General features: G+C 30.3%; 1 protein-coding gene across 2 annotated transcripts; it reads right to left on the reverse strand.

Moving 5' to 3' along the window:
• Positions 1 to 2,925: 2,925 nt before the first annotated feature.
• Positions 2,926 to 9,684, reverse strand: LOC129291795 (probable pectin methylesterase CGR3). Of its 2 annotated transcripts, none has more exons than XM_054929321.1 (7): positions 9,567 to 9,684; positions 7,231 to 7,378; positions 6,950 to 6,989; positions 6,008 to 6,049; positions 4,447 to 4,821; positions 3,878 to 3,933; positions 2,926 to 3,285 (listed from the first exon to the last, which is right to left on the reverse strand). In XM_054929321.1, the coding sequence occupies exons 2-7, from the start codon at positions 7,351 to 7,353 to the stop codon at positions 3,133 to 3,135; spliced, it is 789 nt and encodes a 262-aa protein (XP_054785296.1). In that variant the 5' UTR covers positions 7,354 to 7,378; positions 9,567 to 9,684; the 3' UTR covers positions 2,926 to 3,132. The 2 variants fall into 2 exon arrangements, with proteins under 2 accessions (XP_054785296.1, XP_054785295.1); XM_054929320.1 differs by lacking the exon at positions 9,567 to 9,684 and adding an exon at positions 9,402 to 9,549.
• Between the last annotated feature and the right edge of the window lie 13,600 nt (positions 9,685 to 23,284).

Below are 23,284 nucleotides of genomic sequence, written 5' to 3' on the forward strand. Positions count from 1 at the left end.
CTATGACTGCATAGGTTTAATGTCTTCATTTCAAGCATTTATACTAAAAATCCTATTAAACACCAACACAAAATAACCCTAATGTTTATTTATTCTTATGTTGATAACTTTCTACCATAAATACCCTAGATTTATCTTATATACACTTTTCTCTCAGCCAATCTAATCCCTCTTGAGTCAGTATAAAACTCATATTGCCTTTCTCATATGCACAATGCCCACACTTACAAAACTCATAAAATGATATCATAAGAGACTAGTCTCAAACACTAACATAGGTATGTATATATCAAGTAATTTTCTTTTTGCTCATATATCACTTTGACAAAAAATAGCCACTTTCGTAGCACATTACTTTTATATGCATCTATCATGATCATAAAATATATGCTAAAGTAATAGGTGCATAACTTACCTCTATGATATGATCAAAGTCAAAGGACATCTTTGAAAGGATTATTCCTTCTCGAAACTCACACAATAATGAAATAGGGATATTTTCACTTACTTCCCAAATTGCAGTTTCCAAAGCACATGTGATATAAATCACACATTATGATGTTACTCTTATTTGTAAGAACGTATGTCATTTTTATTTATTATTAACACCGTACTGACTTAAGTTTAAACACACATGGTATCTAACTCAAATTTTTCTACTCATCTCTCATGACATCAAACTTGGAGAATTTGTTGTGTGGCTACAGGTATCACAAATGTGGAATATATTATTTGATATTAATATATATATATATATATATATGGATCTCATCTAAACATAATCATCTTTTTATGTTAAGGCGACATATAGTTTGTGTTTCTCTACCATATCAGCACTCTTGCTACTTTGTTGGTGAACACAAATGTCTTAACTTTGTTTGCTCCTCTTGAGCATTAAATGCAATTGCTCGTGTGAGAGAGCCAACTTTCTCTACCTGTATGATGTATTAAACATTGTATACTTTCACACATACATGCATAGCAATAATGAAATAATTTTCATCAAAAAAGCTACTTTATGCATGTATTTCAATTCCTACACATACCAATGGACTTAACACATTTTATTCACACTTTATTGGCTATAAGCTTTATAAGGAGATTTCTTATCACATATTGTGTAAGACTAAGTTATACAAATACAACTATTTGTGTTGTAACATCTCATACAAAGTCATACTTTATATTTACATTTTCAATCTTGTTATGATGCTTGGAGTCTCGCTCTTGTATAACAAAAAATGTAGTGTTGATTTTAAACCTTTAAAAGTAAGAAGTGTTATGTGTGACCTCAAAATTCAGGAGAATTTTGTATATTTTAGCCTATTAGATATAAATAAAAATACTATTTATTACAGTAAATTAGTATTTCTTTTAAGATCATACTAAGCAACTGAATTTATAAATAATATTTTGATTTATTTTATAATTTATTATATCTGACTTCCTTTTTTTTTAAGTCTAAATATCCTCTACAAAATAGACGGATGTTAAAAATCCGAACCTCTCATGAGTTGTGTATTGTGATGTTTAAAATTGGAGAAGAAACATCATCAATGAAGCTGTTTAGAATGATTAGAGGCATCTAATCAGGTGATCTTGAAGACAAGAATGGCTGGTCAGTTGAAATTGATTGAGCTTTCGAAAATATTACAATTTTGTGCAATGTCTGCTTGTATGAATATTACTAGGTAAACACACACACACACGAGATCGATGAGTTTATCATATCATATGAAAGAACTCAAGCAGAAAGAATTATCATAAACTACCAAGTTTTTGTTGGAGTGAAATGACTATGGGCCTGTTTTATTTGTGTTTTTATTTTTTGTTTGATATTTTTTTTTGGTAATATAGTTTTTAAAAAGAAAAATTAGAACAAAATAAAAAAAAAATGTTTGTTTTTAAAGTTGAAAAATCAACCAATAATAATTGCCGTCACTAATGATAGTGACTTGACAGTTTTTAATAGTCAAATGTAAAGTGTTTTAAGAAAACAAACAATTATAAGAAGCTAGTTTCATTTTATTTTTGTTTTTATATTCTTAAATGTTGCAATATATCTTACATTAAAAACCATGATAAGAAGTCCAGTGCAAGGACCCGAGGTTTTTTGTTTTTTGTTTTTTTCCTTTTGCTAAATTCAAATAAACACTAAAGAGCATTAAAATTATAGGATTTGAATCAGTGAATAATTTAAATATACTCAATGAATACATTATGACATAATAATAATCATTTAATTTAATCAAATATCTGTTAAAGATTTTATCATATAATACTCAAAAAGTATCAAATTTTAAATTTTTAAAGGAATAAATAACATATGTAAGGAGCATTCTTATCATGAGGGTTGTCCTGAATTTTTGAGGTGAATGTATTTTGATCATTTTCAAATATTAATGAAATCCAACAAATGTAATTGATATATTCATTGAGTGAGTTACTTAGACTACTCATCAAATCCAAATTCAAAATATACAGCTAATTAAACAAACCGTAACATCAAATATAAATCTATAACATAATATTCACAAGCTATAACTAATGCAATTCATTCCACAAATTTTGTGAAATACCTAAAAAGACCAAGCTTTTATGAAACAACCTCCATCGGAATTGACTTGGTGACAGGACAGGCAAAGCCTCAAGACACAAAATTGCAATCTTCCAGTGTCAGGTTATGCATGAAGGTTGACATATTTGTAACCATAACATAAAATCAAACATAAATCTATGACAAATCGCAACATTCACAAGCTATAAACAGTGTGATTCATTTATCGAATTTCGTATAATACAAAAAGAGCCCAGAAAATTTTTATGAAAACAACTTCAAGAGACAAAATTGCACTCCTCTGGTGTGTTTGGTTGTGCGTAAGGGTTGACATATTTGTAAACATAACATCAAAACATATAGCTACATAATATCAATAGGATTTTGTAATTACTTCGTCTAAGCACTATCCAAATCAATAGTGACACAATGGCATATATTAACCATTAACCAATGAACTAGATCATCACAATGAAATACATCTTAGTCTCAATGTAAAAATCTATAATTTTCATATAATGTATTGAACTTACCCTTCGGGCCCTTAATTGAGTGAAAAATATAACATTAAAATCTCAGGGGTATGCTTTGATATGAAATACTTGGCAAGCTGGCTTGTATGATCTCTTAGCTGCAGCTTGCTCAAATTTCTTTCCTGCAGCTTCATTCTCTTCTAAACTAGTCTGAACAAAAAACCTTATCCACCAAGACGAGCTTCGTAATTTGGCCTTCACAGATGGAAAATCCCATTAACTCATTATTCTTCAATGGTCAAATCTACAGAGTTTATTCTTTTAGGCAGATGCTAAGATTTGTTTTATAAAAGACCGACAGGACATAAAAAGTCTCAAAGTGAGAAAGAGGCTGAAGAAGAATAAATAAAGATTCATGGGTATAGAATAGTAGCATCCACAGCGTTACAGCCTCCAGAGAGTTCGGATTGTTAGTGGTAGTTTCAATCTGTAGCTTAACTTCAACATTGTCAATATTTGTTAAATATTTAGTGCTGACAGGTTATTTTACAATTTTAACCAGAATAAAGGCACTTTTTAACATCAATTGTCAATAAGAAAGAAATGTCAAGGAAATTCTATTCTTCCAAAACGAATTTGATCCACAATCACTCTATCAAGATTCTGGTATGCTGAAATAAATTATAAATTCCATTGCCTTTGCAATCCCTCTAGCCACAATCAACTCTAGTTTCCCTTTGTATACTGTGTTTAATTTTTAACTATTAACATCGTAGCCGCATGTAGCCATATTAAATGCCTACTCTGAAAAACATATGGAGACATCCAATAAAGAAGAGTCACTTACTGGACGGCCAAATTTCGCCACTTCTCCATCTTTAGCTCTTTGCTGACCTGGATAACCTATGCATAAAGATGATAAATCAGGCAAAGAAAAAGCGAACTTACATATGAACATTTGCTATCATACCCAACATGAACTGTTAAACATATATCCAAAAAGCATGAAGATCAAATAAAGTTTTTATTAAAAAAAAAAGAAATATAAGGAAATTTATGAACAACCCATGATTATCATCAACTAAAATTCAAATCAATTACTTGAAAAAGGATTGCCTCAGTACGGAAGATTAATTTGGGATAGAAAAATAACCACAATGCACTGAAACTATGCACCATGCTATGACAAAATGCATAACTGTTAATATTTAATGATTAAATTTCCTATAGGTCTTCGCTCTGGTAAAAACATAAAATATGGTGTCATGTCATTTAGGTGGATGAAACACTCATTGGTCATATGTAGCTTACATAAACCCAGTTCTAGTCTTCCAGACTAGGTCCTCTAAGATTCCAATTAGAAAAATGCTTAATCTGGAATAATCTTGAATAATGGAAAGTCATGAGATGATGTACCAGAAAAGATGGCAACACCATCAGCAGCAACCCTTGCCAACTCTGGAAGAGTTCTATTCAGATATTTTGGAGATAAGTAATCCAGTACATCTGAGACAATGACAAGCGAAAATGATTTTGCACGATATGGTAAAGGAAACTTGATGTCAGCTGCACGCACAATGCCCTTGTGTACAAGAGTCTTGCAGTTTGCACTAACATCATCTAACTCATATGGCTCAATTCCCCAGGCCTCAGTTCCCTCGCCTTTCAATAAACCAGATGCCACAGAACAAGTGTCTGGACCAACATGCAAAACCTTACGTGAGCTGTCTCCATATGCTTTCTTTAATACAGGCAAGGCTTTTAGAACTTCTAATGTGCATGAAGCACCACCTGCATATACACACCAAAGATCATACAGCTGAAAATGGATTTCCATTCTCCATTTACGGTAATCAACAGTTTTACATTAAATCTGACAAAAGAGTGCCCATTTATAGTAACAAGACAACATATTAATGTTTATCGTACATATTAAGATGAAACAGCTCCTACTTACAGTTACAGGACAACATTATTAAACTTTATCACACACGTTGAGATACACAATTGCCAGGTTCCATGTACTACAACCACTGAGCAGGACATGAAAGAAGACAATTCAAAAACAATACTCAGCAAAATGAGGTTTCATGCTCTCACCAAGTATTAGAACCATCAGAGAATACATTTATGCATTTATTTCATTTTTTTGCTGAAAATAAAATCTGAGTTTTGGGCATGATGATATTAATTCTTCATAACTTAGTAGTCAAATCAACACAGCCAACTTACTAAGCATAGTTGGGAAAATCACGAGTCATTCCTTACAACTAGAGTAGAGATTGAAACTAGGTGAAGAAACTACAAGACAACTCTTTTTCCTATTTCAAAATGATATGTAAGTTCTAAATTGAAATTTCATTCAGAATCCTTTCCATTTTGAGTGCATGGGGCTGCTTAAAATCTGAAGGTCAAGCAGTCTGTTTAAAATACAACAGTTATAGAATAGCGTGAGAGATGGAGAAAGAGAATTTCAGGGTCGGAAAGCATTTAAATTGGATAAGCTTCAAGTATTTCAACACAAAACAATATCAAAGAAAGTACAAAAATATAAGGTACTACCCCCACTAAAGAAAGGTAAATAAGGCTTAAATAAGATATATCCAAATTGAAATTTTACATAATGCTATCTTCATGAAAAATTAAATCAAGAAGATAACTACTTTCATGTTAAACAACACAGCGCCTTTTGAGACAAGATATCAGGTGATATCACATTTTCTAACGGCAAACAACGTCCATGTGACATGAAAACCAAATTAAAAATAAAAATACATCAAGATAACCATAATACTAAATAAATTTAGACAAAATCTAACAAATGTAGTAATTCACTACTTCTGCCACAATGACAATCAAGTGCCTGACAGTTGCTCCGTATGAAATTAATACGGAAGCATGAATTTCTTTTTTTATTTTTTTTGAACAAAAGGAAGCATGAATTTCAATAGCACAACAAAAATGGTACAAGTATTACCTTCAAGTCTACTTACACCCTTAATATCCACACTTGCTCCACCTGCCAAGTGAGCAAATAATGTTTAGGAAAATCAACTTTAGAATGGAGTTTACAAACAAATTAATTTTCACGCTATCTTCATTAATGGCACGTGTGGTATTGTGTCTGCATGTTTTCTTTTTCTTTTTTTCAGTAAGCATTTTGTTAAAGATGAGGATTTAACAAGATATGTAATTATCAAGGTATTTTTCCTGCATGTTTTCTTTTTCTTTTATCTAGTAAACATTTTGTTAAAGATAAGGATTTATCATGGCAGGATGACATAGAATTCATGAGACGTATACAAGTCAGTTGCTTCAGCTTGTTCATTTGTTATTCTCTGCTTTTGGCTTGTATAATGTCACAATTCCCAGTTAAATTACTCAATTATTTATTAAATTTAGGAAGATTTTAAAGGAATTACTCAATTACCTAACAAAAAGGGTATGATTCCAAGACAGAGACAACAGGGTGCTCAAAGAGAAAGGAAAAACCTTAATTGGAGAGGTTCAAAATGGACTTTGTTGAAGAGGTTCAAATTAGACTGTTGCTAATCTTCCTCATAAAGAAAAGTGTTATTCATTGAATTATTCCATATTTATGGCTTGAGGCTGAGGTTGCTATCTGTATTTTATTTATAGCTTCTTATTTTTCTTTAACCAACTGAGGATATGAAAATTTGCATACTTCACTGTGCTCTTCTTGTGGCCTTGTGGGAGCATCATTATGGACAAGCAAATCCACGCCTTAGTTAGAAAATTCAAGCTCAAAAGGACTAGAGGAATTGAGTTTACTGTGTCATTTAGTATTTGAAGCATGAGGTTTGGACAGTTGGAGACAGATTCAAGATCCCTCCCTTTTGCATTAAAAATGATATGTTTTTAATTTATGGTGATTTAAGTCAACAGATTATTTACAAACCTGAATTGCTAAAAACGTAACCAATGATGAGGATTGCACCCTGAAATTTGCAAAGGACAAATTAAGTGAAGTATCCAACCTATTGAAACTGTGAGAATGCAATGGAACATAAAAGTTGAAAGAACCATAATGGGAAGGGGCAGGTAAAAAGGCCATTGTAAGAGATATTTGATGCATCAATGTTGCAACAAATATGTGCATAAAAGTATTAAATATCAAACTTAAGCATGCTAATTTTTCTTTTGCGGTAATGAAAATTACAGAAATGCATAGGGAAGCACCACGACAACAAGCCCAATGGACAGTAAAGGGGAGCTGCGAGATTTAGACTGAATCGAGCCCACAAATGGTATGCTCCCACCATCAGCTAAGCGCCGTGAAAGATTTACTGGCCTCCTTGACATGATCCTAGAAATGAGCCTCTCAAACCTAGCACAAGCGTTAGTTAATTAGCTTGACTATAGTAATTCCAGAAAAGGAAGTAACTTATTGTCATGCATTTTCTACTCTCTTTCAATTCAGGAATGCATTCATCTCTACTTCCTAAACCAGTAGAACTGTCAAATACATATAAGCATACTATTTATCTTTAATGGTGTGTTTGGTTGGGGTTTTTTGGAGGGGAGAGGAGGGGAGATGAGGGGAGATACTCCCCTCCCCTCATTTGGTTAAGAAATTTTGGAAGGGAGCGTTCCCCTCCCCTCTCCTCTTATCTTATTGCTCCCCTCCAAATTAGGGTTTTTTGGAGGGTAGCTAATTTTTTTGACTATTTAGCCCATATTTGATTTTTAATATCATAAGTATACCCATAATTAAAAAAATTATCCTTCATATCAGATTGTGCTTCACTCTCAAACCTCCACTGACATCATTCGATTTAAAAAAAGTTACATTTCATCATATTTTATTATATATTTAGTTACTTATTTATTTTAAAAAAATTGTTATCATTATAATTATTGGTTTAATTTTTTTTTCACATATTGACAATGTGATAGGATGAGAGTGAATTTTTAAAAAATCATGCAATTTAAATTGAGGTGGAAAATTATTTTCTACAAGAAAAAATTTTAAAAATGTTAAACTAATGTATAGGGATATAATATTAAATTAATTATTATCTCTCCCGTTCCCTCTCCTCCAACAAAACCAAACAAGGAAATATTAAAACCCTCCCCTCCCCTCCTCTTGAACCAATCACACCTTTAAATTTGAAGTAAATCAAATAAATCAAAATAGCAAAATGAATGTCAACCACATACTCCACCTAGTGAAATAAGGCTTGTTGTTGTTGTTGATAAATGTTAATGACATAGAACAACATAGTATGCTATCAAAAGAATTTCCAAGTATCACAAGAAATTCAAAGATGATATACACGCCAGAGCACTTAAACTGACAATCTCATATCAATGTGCAGCCATATGTTCCAAAAATGTACATTATTGGGATCATATACATTGGAATGGTTTTGAATATAAATTTCAAAAGAATCAAGTGTTTATAAGCCAGGGAAACTTTTTTTTTTAAATGAAACAAATTCATTATGAAAAAGTAAAAAGATTAAAGTATAAAAATATTGTCACAGGTCCAAGGTGAGAAACTAAAATTCAACAAGAAATAATCCTCATTTAAAACCCTGATTTCAAAAACAAAAAATGATGGAAGCAATTAAGCAGGGAGCATCATTCCGGTGAATACCTATAGTTGTTGGAGTGCAAAAACTATATCCTAGAGGAAAATATGACATCCAGAAACATTTCACAATAATGTGTTTAATACACCAGTGATAATATAACAGTACGGTGTACATGCTACTGGAGTACAATCTGACTTGAACTACATTTTTCATGGGCCATTAAAAGCTGTTGACCTTAACTTCTATGTTTCTCTATTTCTAACATGATCTCATGTTTTTTTACTTCGCATCATGCATCGCCTGTTAAGCCATTTTATGTGGTCTAGCAAGTATTTTATTTCTAAAGCGAAAAAACACAGTGGACTTAACAATTTGGAGTTTGAAAGGCAATCCCATGCCACCTCTAAGAATGTTAAAGTAAAGGATGAAAAAATTGCCCTTTCCACAGCTCCCAATCGAACCTCAAAGGTTAATCACTTAACATTTGAATGACAACCAGGAGAGCATAAAATCAACCAAGTCTCAGCAGCATCAAACTAACGACATACAGTGAATATAATTATCTGCAAATAATTTAATCAGACCCCAGAAATTTTAATTCTTCCATATCTCTTTCTATAGCATGATAAGTATGGCTCTAATTGCAGAAATTTTATACGACAAAATGACAACAGTGTCACTAATAACAAAGAAGATTTGACAAATTAAGCTGATCTTATTATCAACTAGTTCTTCGAGATATTAGTAAGTAATCAAATGTCGATAAAATGGAAAACAATTAACAAAGCAGACCAAAAACAAGCTTTAACTCACAACGACAAAGTGAGAAAACAGATCAGCAAATACGAAATTCAAGCGACAAAGATGGCATTAGACGGAGCAGACAGAACTTGAGATGAAAGAAACAGAAAGAGAAATCTTGAACAACAGCGAACAGCGATGGAAGATCAATCATTTGGGTAAGTCGAAAAGGACCACCTGGAATGAAATCAAAGAAGGTAGATCTCTACCGTCGCGATCCAGATCTCCGGTGCTCTTGCTCAGCAGAAACTGTAGTATAACTGTAATAGAAAATAAAAGCTCGAAGGCATTAATTTTTTATATTTATTTTTTTCTTATAAAAGGTGTTAGGGAGAATTTTACTGGTTTGATCATGGACGTGACATATTTTTTTATTAAAAAATATAAAATATTTTTAAACGAATCTTATTTTTAATAAAATAGTTATTTATTTTTAAATTAAGCCTATCTTTACATATTTATTTCTATTAAACACCTTACAATAAATATAAAGTCATTATCAATATGGGCACTTTTGAAAAAAAAGTAACGATTACACCTTGAAAGACTAAAAATATCTTACATTTTTTAATATCCAACTCCTCAAAAAATATCTTACATTTTTTAGCGAAGGGAGTAATATTATTATTATTACTATTATCATATGGATTAAAATCTAAAATTTGTGAAATAAATTAATTTAAATAATGAATTGCCAAAATAACCCTTCTTTAGACATTAAAAAAGAAAATGACAGTCAAATTTATATGTAATGTTAGAAAATTATTAATTAAAATTAAAAAATTAACAATTGAAATTGCTTATAAATTTGTGCTTAAGCTAAAACTGAAACGTCGTTTGCAATAACTATAGCAAGAAATGGGCTAAGAAACTGAAGACTCAGGTCTAGTAAGCGATCTGACAATAAGACTACCTTAGATCATGATGAACAACCTAACTAAGTCAACACAGTTCTTCAAATCCTTTAAGACTCAGAGCCACTACTTAGGTTATTGCGTTACACAAAACCATAACCTTCACAAGCTTGAATCTTATAAAGTCATGGCCATTATCTATGAATATCTAAGGGACATGGGTTGATAATTAATGGCGATAAGCATTGTGAATAGGAAGATCATGCCACGAATCTTGCAAGCTGTGCCTATTGAAACCTCGATATTTCTCGAATGACTTTCAAATTTTGTGAAAGCAACCGTCTCAGCTATATCATTATAAACGGAGGAGAAGGTCACAGAGAAAGGGGCCAAGCAACAATCAACCATTAACACCCATTATAGTTTTAAGCTTGGTACTTTAATTTGTATTTTCAGATCATTTTTAACATCATTTTCAGCTTTGTAACCTTTACGATCTTGTATCTTGCACTTTCAATTAATCAAATACTTGTTATTTTAATTTCTTTGCATCTTTTATATCCGGATAAACTGTAGTAAGGGAACTCAAAGACCATTTGTTATCATTTGAGACATAATATCTCTGGCACGTATGGTATTTTTATTTTTCACAATGAACAATTTGAAAATTAATAATTGAAGTTGCTTTATAAATTTGTTCAATTAGTTTATATGGACTTATGAAGCAATATTAGTTGTTCATTTCCAACTTGTTAATTCTTTCATATCACTCGTAAATTACTTTACTTGACTTAATAATTTTTTATTTGTTCAATAAATTTATTTGAACTTATGAAACAATATTATTTATTAATTTTTCAACTTTACTTGTTAGTTCCCAACATCACTTATAAATTACTTTAATTGATTTGTTAATCCTTGAGAAAATAAGAAGAGTTATTCAATAGTTTATCTGAATTTATGAAGTAATTTTAGTGGTTAGTTTGTCAAACTTAATTATTAATTCCCCTATATTACTTATAAATTTGACTGCTATTTGTTAATGTTTAAACAGAAACTAATTATTCTTTTATCACTCATAACTATTTCATTCTTTTTATCATTTAAAGTAACTTTATTCCAGTTTTTGTCAACTAACCTCAAATTTTAGATTTTAGTGCATCTTATTTTGTTATTACCTAACATCTTCTCCCAAGCTATTTTTTGTTTCAATTAATCACCCTATGCGCTGCTCAGATTTCAAAGATTCTTTTTAATTGATTTGTTAATCCTTGAGAAAATAAGAAGAGTTATTCAATAGTTTATCTGAATTTATGAAGTAATTTTAATTGTTAATTTCTCAAATTTAATTATTAATTCCCCTATACTACCTATAAATTTGACTGCTATTTGTTAACGTTTAAACACAAACTAATTATTCTTTTATCACTCATAACTATTTCATTCTTTTTTCGTTTAAAGTAATTTTATTTCAATTTTTGTAAACTGACCTCAAATTTTAGATTTTAGTGCACCTTATTTTTTTATTACCTAACATCTTCTCCCAAGCTATTTTTTGTTCAATTAGTCACCCTGTGCACCGCTCAGATTCCAAAGACTCCATTTTTAATTTTTTTTATGTTGGGGGATAGCAAAGACACTCGCCAGAAACAAGGGTGGTGGGGTATGGGTGGTGTGTTGGTAAAGCTGCGGCGCACGCACATGCATAGTAGCAAATGGGTGGTGCTCTTGCTACTCTGCACGGGATTAAAATTAATGAATTATTCTCTCTATTTTTATATATATAATTATTTTTAATTAAATGTTATATATTAATAAAAATTTATTATTTAGTTAAAATTATATTAAATTATAATTTTTTTAATTTTATCTCTAATAATATCAATTAATATGATGGTGATGATGAGTAAAACATACAGTTAATATCTTTTCCTATTTTTCAAGATAAGGACAAGATTATTTAATTATTTAAAAATATTATAACACTCATTATATTTAATGATAAAATAAGCTTCTATAAAATACCCCCTACACACACACACATATAGGGACATATATAATATGAATTTCTTTTATTTATTAGAGTAATTTGAAAATGCTCCAAGTTCATTTGATTTCATGGGTAGTTGTCTTCAAGTAGCATTAGTATGAGAAAAAAGTGAGGTTTGTCTCAATGAAATATAGATCAATATTGAATAAACAAAAAACATGGGATTTTATTTTTAACTTTTAGAAAAAAATAGGAGATTTCATTTTTATTTCCTTTATTAAAGTATCTGTCATTTAAGATTATGTGCATAAATTCAAATTATAAAATAGTTTAGATTATAACAAAAGAGTAATAAATATTGTAATATTAAGTATGGATTTTCCTGACCTTTTAAGAGTTATCCTTTGAAATTCTCTAATTAAAACTAGATAAGCTACAACATGAATAGCCTCTTAGGAGTTTTTCAAAATTAACACATGTTATATATTTTACAATTATGTAGATTTATTCTTGTATATAACTCTTGTATTAGAATAAAGAACTTCTGACCTATAAATAGTAGGTATGCACCAAGTGATCATAAGCTTGAAGTGAATAATAATCTTTCTCTATTTTCCTCACTCAATGCTTTCTTGTTTTGTTTATTCTCTCATCTCAATCTCTTATATTCTTCTTATTTTTATAACATGTTACTAGCATGACATTCACCAAATTAGTTCATGGCATAAATTCAAAGAAATTTTTATTGATGCTTGTTGATTTTTGTCCATGGCATAGAATTGGTTTGTCCAAATGGAGTGATAAAAATTTATAAATTTATTTAGAAGGAATGATGACCTTGAAATTGTAAAGAAGGTGTAAATTTTACTTATTCATGGCTAATTAGATGTTCATATTGATGTATAAGACTTTACCTTATTTTATTTTTCCTTTGTGCTATTCTCATATTTTATATTGTATCATTTAAAAATTTAAATTTTATTCTTATATGCTTGTGATAATCAATTTGATATCTATTAATATTTTAAACTCATATTATTAAATGTCTGGCAATCATAATACTCTTGATCTTGTGATTAGATGGCCAGCAGTCATATCACTTTTGATAATGGTCTTTTATATGATTCTACCTGTTAACATAGTTAAGTAGCATGAGTAGATAGTACAGTACTCCATCCTAGGGGAGTGTAGAACATCCTTCCAATTGATGTCCTACTTTTTCTTGGTTACCACTCATGTAAATCTCACCTATACATAAATCGTGTAGGAAACTATACATAAGTGACCTCCTTGGCCTCATGAAATTTCTTATTTGCTTCACCATGTAGTAAACATGGTAGGCTTATCTATATTATAATAAACAACAAAGTCAAGTTATTCATTGTCATAGAATACCACATTTTGCTGGCCAAGCAGGTAAAATGATAATCTCTCTATTGATGGTTGTCTATAATTTATATATCAACTAAAAATATCCTCCATACAGCCTCACAAGAATATAAATACCTATAGTCATAAAATATCTTAATCTCATCGTGTATTTAACCATCGTTAGATTCACTTGATCTAGCATCAAATGTCGTATCGACTCTTTCATGACCCTTGTTATCATACTTAAAGAGATACTTAATTGACTGTGACTGATCACATTGCTCAACATTGATATAGACATTACACCTTACTAATAGACTTGGATTGTATAGAACAACATACTGATTGCCAAGCTCAACTCCATTCTTTTGTATAACTCATTCATTGTCCTATCTCTGATATTATAACATCCTGAATTATTGATTATGGAATTAATTACTAATAGGGGTGAATTAAAAATTGAATCTGAGATTAGAATTTTGGATGATGAAACATTGTTTTGACCCTTTAGGTTGTTACATGGACAAATTAGAGTAGGAGAATGTCATTGTGAAGCAAAGCATGTGAGCGTAGTGAGGAGTTTAGTCACTGTATTATGTGCCATAGCATAGCCTTCATGCATCGTGGCACATGGTACAGATTTTTCTTTTTCAATACAAGGCTCAACTCATGGATATAGAGGGAGAAGAAAAGAAGAGACAATAGAGAGTAGAGAAGGAAGAGACTTTTACTAGGGCAAGCAATTTTGGGAGCTATGATGACCTTTTTGACCTATTACTTATCTAGTAAGTCTTGTACCAATTTAATTTCAATTCTACACTAATTTCTTTTAGTTTAAACTATTGAGATATTGAATTTGGAAGTTTTAAGAGGTTAATTTCTTACCTTATAGTAATAAAAAGGCTCTTCAGAGTTAAATTAGAACCTTATTGGTTTGAGCTTTAATGTTAAGCTTTGAAGCTGTAGGCTTAAATTAGTCAAATTTGAAAAGAGAAAATAGGTAAAATTTAGGAATAAGCATGTTAAGGTCACAATAGATGATGTGTAGGGTTAGAAGAGTGGAAATGGACCCAAGTAGAGGATTGATAGCATTAAGTGTTTGATTGTTGAAAGTGGTATTGTTTATTAATGTGGTAATTGACTTCATGTGCCGATATTGTGTAGATTGTTGTGTGTAATGTGTGAATTGAGCAAAAGAAGTGCAAATAAGAAAGTGTACCATGGGTAACCTTTCTTATGAACAAAAGAGTTGAGGTAACCATATAGTTTGTTATATTTATTAGCTATTTTAACTGTGTAGAAGTAAATATATAAATTATGATTTTAATGTTTGCGAGTTTTTTGTGCATCATTTTGTAATATGAATGGTTTGGGCATTTGAAATGTTTTGAAATGTTTGTTGAATGACTATTAGTTTCCAATCGATATATATATATATATATATATTGTGTAACATGTAGAAAAATGGTGATTTATGCTTGTTAAAAGCATGATCATAGTGGGTAGAAGTTCACCTGTGTGTGGGTGGGTAGGTGTGTGAAGATGGGTGCGTAAACAAATTCATATGGTTGGGTTGGCACTAAGGGACATCCAATGCAATATTATATTAGGACTATTACCATAGGATATTCAGACAATCTAACAACTCCCTAGGGCCCATAAGAGTGAGGTTAGGAGTCAATGACACCCTTATGTATGTGTGAAGGGGGAAATCATAGCCCGAAAGTAGAAGCAAAACTTTTAGCCGGGTGTTTCTACCACTGAAGTGTTGGATAAGGAGGCGCAGCAGAATATTAAAATTTTAAAATCCATATCTTGATATGCATCGAACGAACTCATTTAAGTCAAGGTAGATAAAAGAGTTACCTTTTAATCCTTCAAACTTGACGCGAATTCTCTTTAAGAGTTTGGATCTCAGGAGCTAACAACGTAGATCTGCTCCCACTACCAGTATCCACACCAACAGTTCTCTAACTCAAACAACATGCTAGCGCTTTTAGCGTCCATTCTTCTCTGAATGTCAGTTTTCCTTTCTCTAGGGTGTTTTGTGGCTCTCAAAGTGTATGGCCATCAGAACTTTTCTAACTCTCTATATCTTCATAAAGCACATCCCTATCTATATATAATATATAGATTAGGGTTTTCTCCTTCCACTTAAAAAGCCCATGAAAATTTGATTAAATTTATCTCATAAATTTAATTCATGATATTATATCTAATTCAAATTTATCTTATAAATTTAAATTATAAAACTGACATGATATTCTCTCATATCATGTTAGTTACTAAATTTAATCTATCATAAAAATTAAATTTAAAACTAACACAATATAATATAATATAATATATATCATATATACATATTATAAAAATCTATTCCTAATATTATGTCACATGAATTATCATTATATTGATTTAATTTTCTTATTTTTAGCTCATATTCTCTTACTTGTACCATTATATCTCTTGCTTCTAATTCTATGCAATTAATTTCTTTTCCTACTCTTGCATTCTTAATATTTTATTTTTCTTTTTCTATAATTCATCTGGCAATACATTTACTTTTGCTACTTATATATTTGCTCTTGTATCTACTAAGGCATGATATTTTCTTGATCTATAGTTTTGATAATTAAATTTTATCAATATGCAATATAATTTTGTCATATTAACTTCATCTTTTGAATAACTATTATTTGATATTACAATTCTTTCTTTTTGCATTCTCCACAATTCTACTTGTTCTTAAAAAAAATTTTCTAAAATTATTTTACATTAGTCATTATTATCATCTATTACCCAAAATTTTACACTTATGACATCTCTATTATTTATTTTTATTGATGAAATTGTTCTATTTCCTTCATTAGTTACTTTTAAGTTATTATTTATTAAAATTAATTGTATTGTACTTTTTTCTTTTTCTATGTCTACTAAAGTCATTATATTTATTCAATTTGACTCTTGTTTTACTTCTATTAGTATATAATTGTTTTCCTTTGGTGACTCAACTCTTAATGATTCTAAATTTGATATTATAGGCCTTTCACTTTTAGATCTTAATAATAATCTTTCTTCTCTAGATATTCCTCTACTTGTACTAGGTCTTTGTTCTAGACTTAAACTTTTTCTTCTAGGTTGATTAATATTTATATTTAAAGTTGGTATACTTATTCTTAATGATCTTTATCCAATATTATCATTAGTTATTAATCTTCTTGGATTATTTTTAGTCTCATAATATCCTATAGTATTGCCTATTTCTAACCTTAATTGTTCAGGTATTGTTATCCTAGTTGGATCTAATTCAATTTCTTGTAATAATGGCATAAAATGTTTATCAATTGTTAATTTTTCTTTATTTCTTCTATAAATTTTATGTTCATTTGTGAACATTAATCCTATCATTGATGTAATATTTATTGTTCTTAATTCTGGTAATAATTTTATTTCACCTAATTTATGATATATTAACAATGTTTTATTCATATTTTCATCAACTCTTGATATATAGAAATTAGTATTTATTATAAATTTTAATTTTTGATATATTAAATTTCCTGTTAATATTCCTAAAACACTATCTTCAACACTACTTATTATTCTTCCATCAGTTATTAATAATTCTATTGGTGTATTTCTTCCTTCTTAAAAATAAGCTTTTACTAATAATTGTACTTCAACAATATATATTTCAGTTACTTCATCTTTAAATGATAATTTATTAATTGTCACATCTATTAAGGCTTTACTTATTAAAGGTATTCTTAATATTCCTTCTGTTAGTGTTGATTTTATAGGGTGTTTTTTTTTAATACTACACATGCATATTTTTCTTATTTTTTAGATTTTACAAATTTTCCTACTTTGTTTATAAAACTTTCATTTTTTTAATTCTTCAGGTTTTAGATTTAATTTAGTATCTCTTATTTTTTTCATGTTGTTTTGATCAAAAGTCATTCTTTTTTGAAATATTCCTTGTTCAACTTCTATCACTTCTTCATATTCATCACATTTATTTTGGATACTACCTTTAGGTTCATCTTCTAATCTATTCATCATATACATATAACTCATTTCTTTTTCAGATTCATTATTTTTAGTTTTACTTTCACTAATTATTTTTAATTTATAAATCTCTATATCTAATTTATTTTCTATTTCATATAATTCTTCATTATATCATATAGGTTTTAAATTTTTTTATAAGCTTTTTCCATTATTTTTATAATTTTCTTCTCTTTTTTTCCTAGACAATTAGGTGATATATGTCCTAATTCTCCACAATTATAACATTTACATCTTTTTGAGTTTTTTTTATTATAATTTATCTTTCTTTTTCCTTTTCTTTTAAAAAATTTGCTCGGTTTATATTTTCTTTATTTTTTATAATATTTCTCTTTAGGATATTTTTTAAATTTTATTTCTAATTTTCCTTTCTTTCTTTTTTCATATTTTTCTAGTTTACGTCCCCATTTATGTCCTTTTATTAATTCTCCACATCTTAAAACTATTTTATTAGTTTTGTAATATTTCATGTTTCTCCATGCATTTCTACATTTATTAGTTATATATTTTCTTAAAAATAATTCTTTTCTTCCCATGGTATCTACTTTGTTTAATACATTTATTGGGTATTAATCTAAATCATCTATTATATCAACTCCAAATGAAGTTACTTGATAAGTATTATAATAATCTTTTAATATTGTATTTGATAATAATTTTGATAATTTTTTATAAAATAGATCTAAATAAAATCTTTCTTCTTTCAAGTCTCCTAATCTTGCTTCATAATAATATTTTTTTATATTCACATATAAAAGCATTTAAATATTTTGGTTCTAATGAACATTTTCTATTTCATGTAATATTTTTATAGCATCTTTTTGTTTACTTATTTCATATATATCTTTTTCTATTCCTTCAAATTCATTTAATAATATTTTTTTGATATTTTTCTATAATCATAGCATAATATTCTCTTCTATTACTATAATTTTTATTTGGTTTTCTAAATTTTTCTCTGAATTCTTGAGGTTTACTTCTCCATCATCATATATATATATATATATATGATATGTGTATCTGATATATAAAATTCATTCACCCTATATTACATTCATTGAATCTAGACATATTCTGGATTCAATGAACTTGGACATTATAGCTCGAGTTGGGCTGTCTTTGTGTGTGACCCTGTAGGCCCATATGAAGTTGGTAGGAGGCTAATTACGCCATTAGCTCATGAGTCATAAGTAGCCTTTAGCAAGACATTACAACTATCAAATTCACATGGGGATTAATGATCCGATGTAATCTACCATGCAACCGTATCACATCCATTTTGTCATACAATATTTCAGCCAAGTGTGAGATATGGAATTGTCATTCTCTTTTACCTAACCATTATTTTCTCAATCTTTGAGTGGACTGACTATAGCAATGGAAAAATCCTTTCCATTATAGTATGGCCATACATTTTTTCAGTCTTACTCATCAAGGGGCCTAGTAATATCTCTTACTTAATATGAGAGATAAATTTTATCTTGATCACTTATATTCCTCTGCATGAATATCACTAAATTCAATCATAGCCTTTATGATCACCCGATCAAAGGTGACTTTTGATTAGGTCAAAGTTTAATGGTCATTATGTAGGAATCCATGATGATATCAGGTCAAAGGGCTTAGTGATATAGTTAAATTTGAGATAAGCTTATAACTTGTACTATACAACTTTCTCATAGCGAGTTGGTCTAGTACCTTGTACTCTTTCATGTGCCTATGACTTTGATTTGTATCTTTATAATTAATCAAAGTCATATTAGTCTTATTTTATCTATGATCCCTCATAGATGACAGACCAGAGACATTTAGGATAATTACTATAGTTTGTCCAAGAATACAGTTATCATAGTGAACATGCAATTGATATGATAACAAAAGATAAATTCATTAAATAACAATGTGTATAGTATAATAATTGGCCTTAGGGCATAATTTCCAACATCCTCCCACTTGCACTAGGTACAATCATTAATTTATCTAGTTCCCATTGTCCTGACATGACGCTCATGCTTTGCCTATGCGAGAGCCTTTGTAAGAGGATCAACAACATTATCTTCTCCTATTACTTTGCATATTTTTATATCACCTCAATCATTGATCTCTCTGATAAGGTGGAAACGCCTAAGTATATGCTTGGTCTTTTGGTGTGACCTTGGTTCCTTGCTCTGTGCAATTGCACCGCTATTGTTAGAGAACAAGTTTATTAGATCTAAGATGCTAGGCACCACTCCTAGTTCAACAATAAACTTTCTAATCCAAATGGCTTTCTTAATTGCATCTGATACTACTATACACTCAGCTTCTTTTGCAAAATCAATTGTTGTGCTCTGCTTTGAGCTTTTCCAGCTCATTGTCCCACCATTTAAGGTGAACATATATCCTGATTGTGATTTAAGGTCATCCTGGTCAGTTTAGAAGCTTGCATATGTGTAACATGTTACAACTAGCTCATCATCCAATCCATCATATACCAAGAATAAATCCTTAGTCCTTCTTAAGTGCTTTAGGATATTCTTGATAGCAGTCTAATGATCCTCTCCTAGATCTGCTTGGTATCTGCTGGTCATACTCAAGGTAAATGAAACATCCAGTCGAGTGCACAGCATGGCATACATGATAGATTCAATTGCCAAGGCATATGGAACCTTACTCATGTGATCTCACTGATTTTATATACTAGGACACTGGTTTTTTAAAGATGAATGCTATAACATCCTAAAATTTTAAAACTCAAATTTATTTAAAAAAATAAAATAAAATATCTATAATTAAATTAAGATTAAGATTAATTTAATAGAGATTCAGAGTTTGAATTTTACTAAGCAAAAGTTAGGTTTTATTTTATTTTTAACTATGGGAAAAATTACCAAAGTTGACCCGGCTTTTGTGCTATAATAAAAAATTGGGCCATTTCTTGTAATTTTTTCCAAAGTTTTATATCAGCATTTTAAAGGGAAAAACAGATGTAAAAACACAAAAATGAAACAAGGAAAAGAAAGGAGATGTATGAGAGGGAGAAAGGAAGAAGAGAAGAGAAAGAGAGGGATTTAGGCTTGGATTTAGGAGGTTTTATGACCGTTGTGAGCTCGGCTACACGATAGGTAAACTCCCTACTTCAATCCTCATCTCTTTCTCTTGATTTTCTTTAATTTTTGAAGAGAAAATTTCTTGATTTTGATCTAAAGGCTTTATTCTTGTAAGCTTTTGTTTCTTTGGATCCTAAGGAGGATGTTTCGAGTTTCTATATGGTGATCTAATGTTTTGAGCAGATAATTGGATGATAAGAGGTGTTTTGAGCACAAATTAAACCTTGAGATCTTGGGTTTTGTTCCTCAATGGTTTAAGCCTATTGATTTAGTTATAATTTTGCTATTTGAGCTCAATAATATTTAAATTAAGGTTTGGTTTTCATTATAAGGGCTAATGGTAAAAGTTGGTGATACTAAGTGAAGGTTTTTAATTGATTAAAAATTATATAAATTAGAAATTAGCCTAGTGATGGCTAATAAATGGTTTTGGTGGTTAAGTAGTATTATGTGAATGGTTGGTTTAATATATGGACTATTAGGATGGATTATGACTCATTGACTCAAGTTGTGTGGTATGATTTATAGTCTTCATTAATGCTAATTGTCATGATAAGTGATGTGAATCACTTATATGTTGTAGGGATTGTTGGTGGAATTTGTTCGAAAGTTAAAGAACAAGTCGAGTCCTATTTTGTATAAGAGGAACCTTTTTAGTACTAAAGGGTTGAGGTAACAGGGGAATTTATATTTCTTATTACTTTGTTTTAGCTATTTTTGAATAAATATTACTAGCTATCATACATTACATGTTTTAAAAGATTAAATATGCTTTATAAGGGGTTATAGGGTACTACTTTGATTATAGTGCAAATATGTTTTATAATTGTTTAACAACAATGTTTTTATAGAAACGAGATTTGTTTACATGTATTGTAATAATAAGGAATAGAAGTTGCACTTACGGAAGTGTAACTAAATAAGGTACCTTAGATAGGCTAAGGAACTGTTTAAGGGAGATTTATAAATATTATACTGCCTTAGAGTGTTGAAGTGGTCAATACTTAAGAAAGGTAGACACGAATAAAAGGCATAATCTCGATGGGAGTTTACCAATGAGAAGATGTGGAATTTTGATATTTATGGTACATGTCAGTACTCAGTGTTGCCTTACGTATTGTAGGCTCAATGCACTAAAGTGGTTAGTGTATTGAGTGTTCGACACCTCTCAGTGGGGGAGAGAATTCAACATATGAAGTGTGAGGTTGAGTGCCTAGGCCAAGGTAGCCCTCACATGGAGAGTAAGTCAGGTGGCTCTGGGAGGGAGTTAGCTTTGACTGCTCAGGATTCATGTTGAAGGGCACAGGCGATTCGGTGGATTAGATCATGCCTTAAATTATGTTTTGTGCTTGTGTAGGTACAAGTGGGTATAAGGTTTACCTGCGAGTTAAAGAGTGCCAGGGGGCATTTTGTTGGTCATGAAAGGCCACACCGGCCTATGTCATGTATTCACGCATTTTAAATGGCTAAATTATATACTATGTTGAATTTATTATTCATTTATTTGATTATGGCTTACTTTGTAATAATCAATGTAGATTTCTCTGTTACTGAGATTGTGGTTGTTCACCCCTTTCTTTTCAATATTTTCAGGTCCAGGTGAAGGAACCAATGGAGGACGAGGAAAGGAGTATAGCTAGGAGTTGTTTGTGAATAGTAAAGAACTGCAACCCCTTTCTTTTGAGCAAGTACATTGTAATATATTTAGGATTAGGGTGCCAGTAGGATGTGATTATGTATATGTGTGTGAGTATGTATAGATTATATGGCTTATGTATAAATTTTTGTTTGCTTGTAGACTTGTGGCTAGGAAACTTGGCTATGGTGTGTGGTTTTGATGGATTTATTTAGTAGACTAAGTTTCCACAACAAGCAAATATTTATTTTAGTATATATGTATTCCACAAGCAAATGCAAAGTGGTTGCATTGCAAATGGTGTGCTATGGGCAAACATACACCTTGGATAGAGAGAGTGCGTGCGTGGCCCTATAGAGATCTCTGAGCCAAGTGAAAATGTTTGTCGTGCATATTCATATGTGTATATGATATTTGGAATAGTTTTTGGCCACTCTTGTGTGATTTGTGCATTTTGGAGTTTAAGGTCCATTTTGGGAAATGGCACTCGAGTGGTCAAATTTTGGTATAAAAGGTTTTTCTATCATTTAAATATTTATTAGGTGTTTTTAGTCCTATTTGACGTGTCTAAAGTGTTCCCATAGGTTTGTGACCATTAGGAATGAGATTTGGACAATTTTGAAAATGGTTTTTACAAAAAAAAACTGCACTTTTGCATCTGGGTGTCCAAATCTTAATCCGACCGTTGGATTTCTCTAAAATTTGGGTCACAATTAAAAAATTTTATAATCTTCATGTGGGGTTTGGAATCACGTCGATTGGATATCGGACGGAGAAATGGTGTACTCCAAAATTTGGTTTGGAGGAGCTGTTGTGACAGCAAAAGTGCGGTCATGATAGCAACAGTGATGATGTTGCAACATGCACGAATTTCAATCCGTCCGTTG

Source organism: Prosopis cineraria, unplaced genomic scaffold, assembly GCF_029017545.1.
Source record: "Prosopis cineraria cultivar Desert tree isolate PC_DT_omini unplaced genomic scaffold, ASM2901754v1 PC13, whole genome shotgun sequence".
In the NCBI taxonomy this organism is placed as follows: domain Eukaryota; kingdom Viridiplantae; phylum Streptophyta; class Magnoliopsida; order Fabales; family Fabaceae; genus Prosopis; species Prosopis cineraria.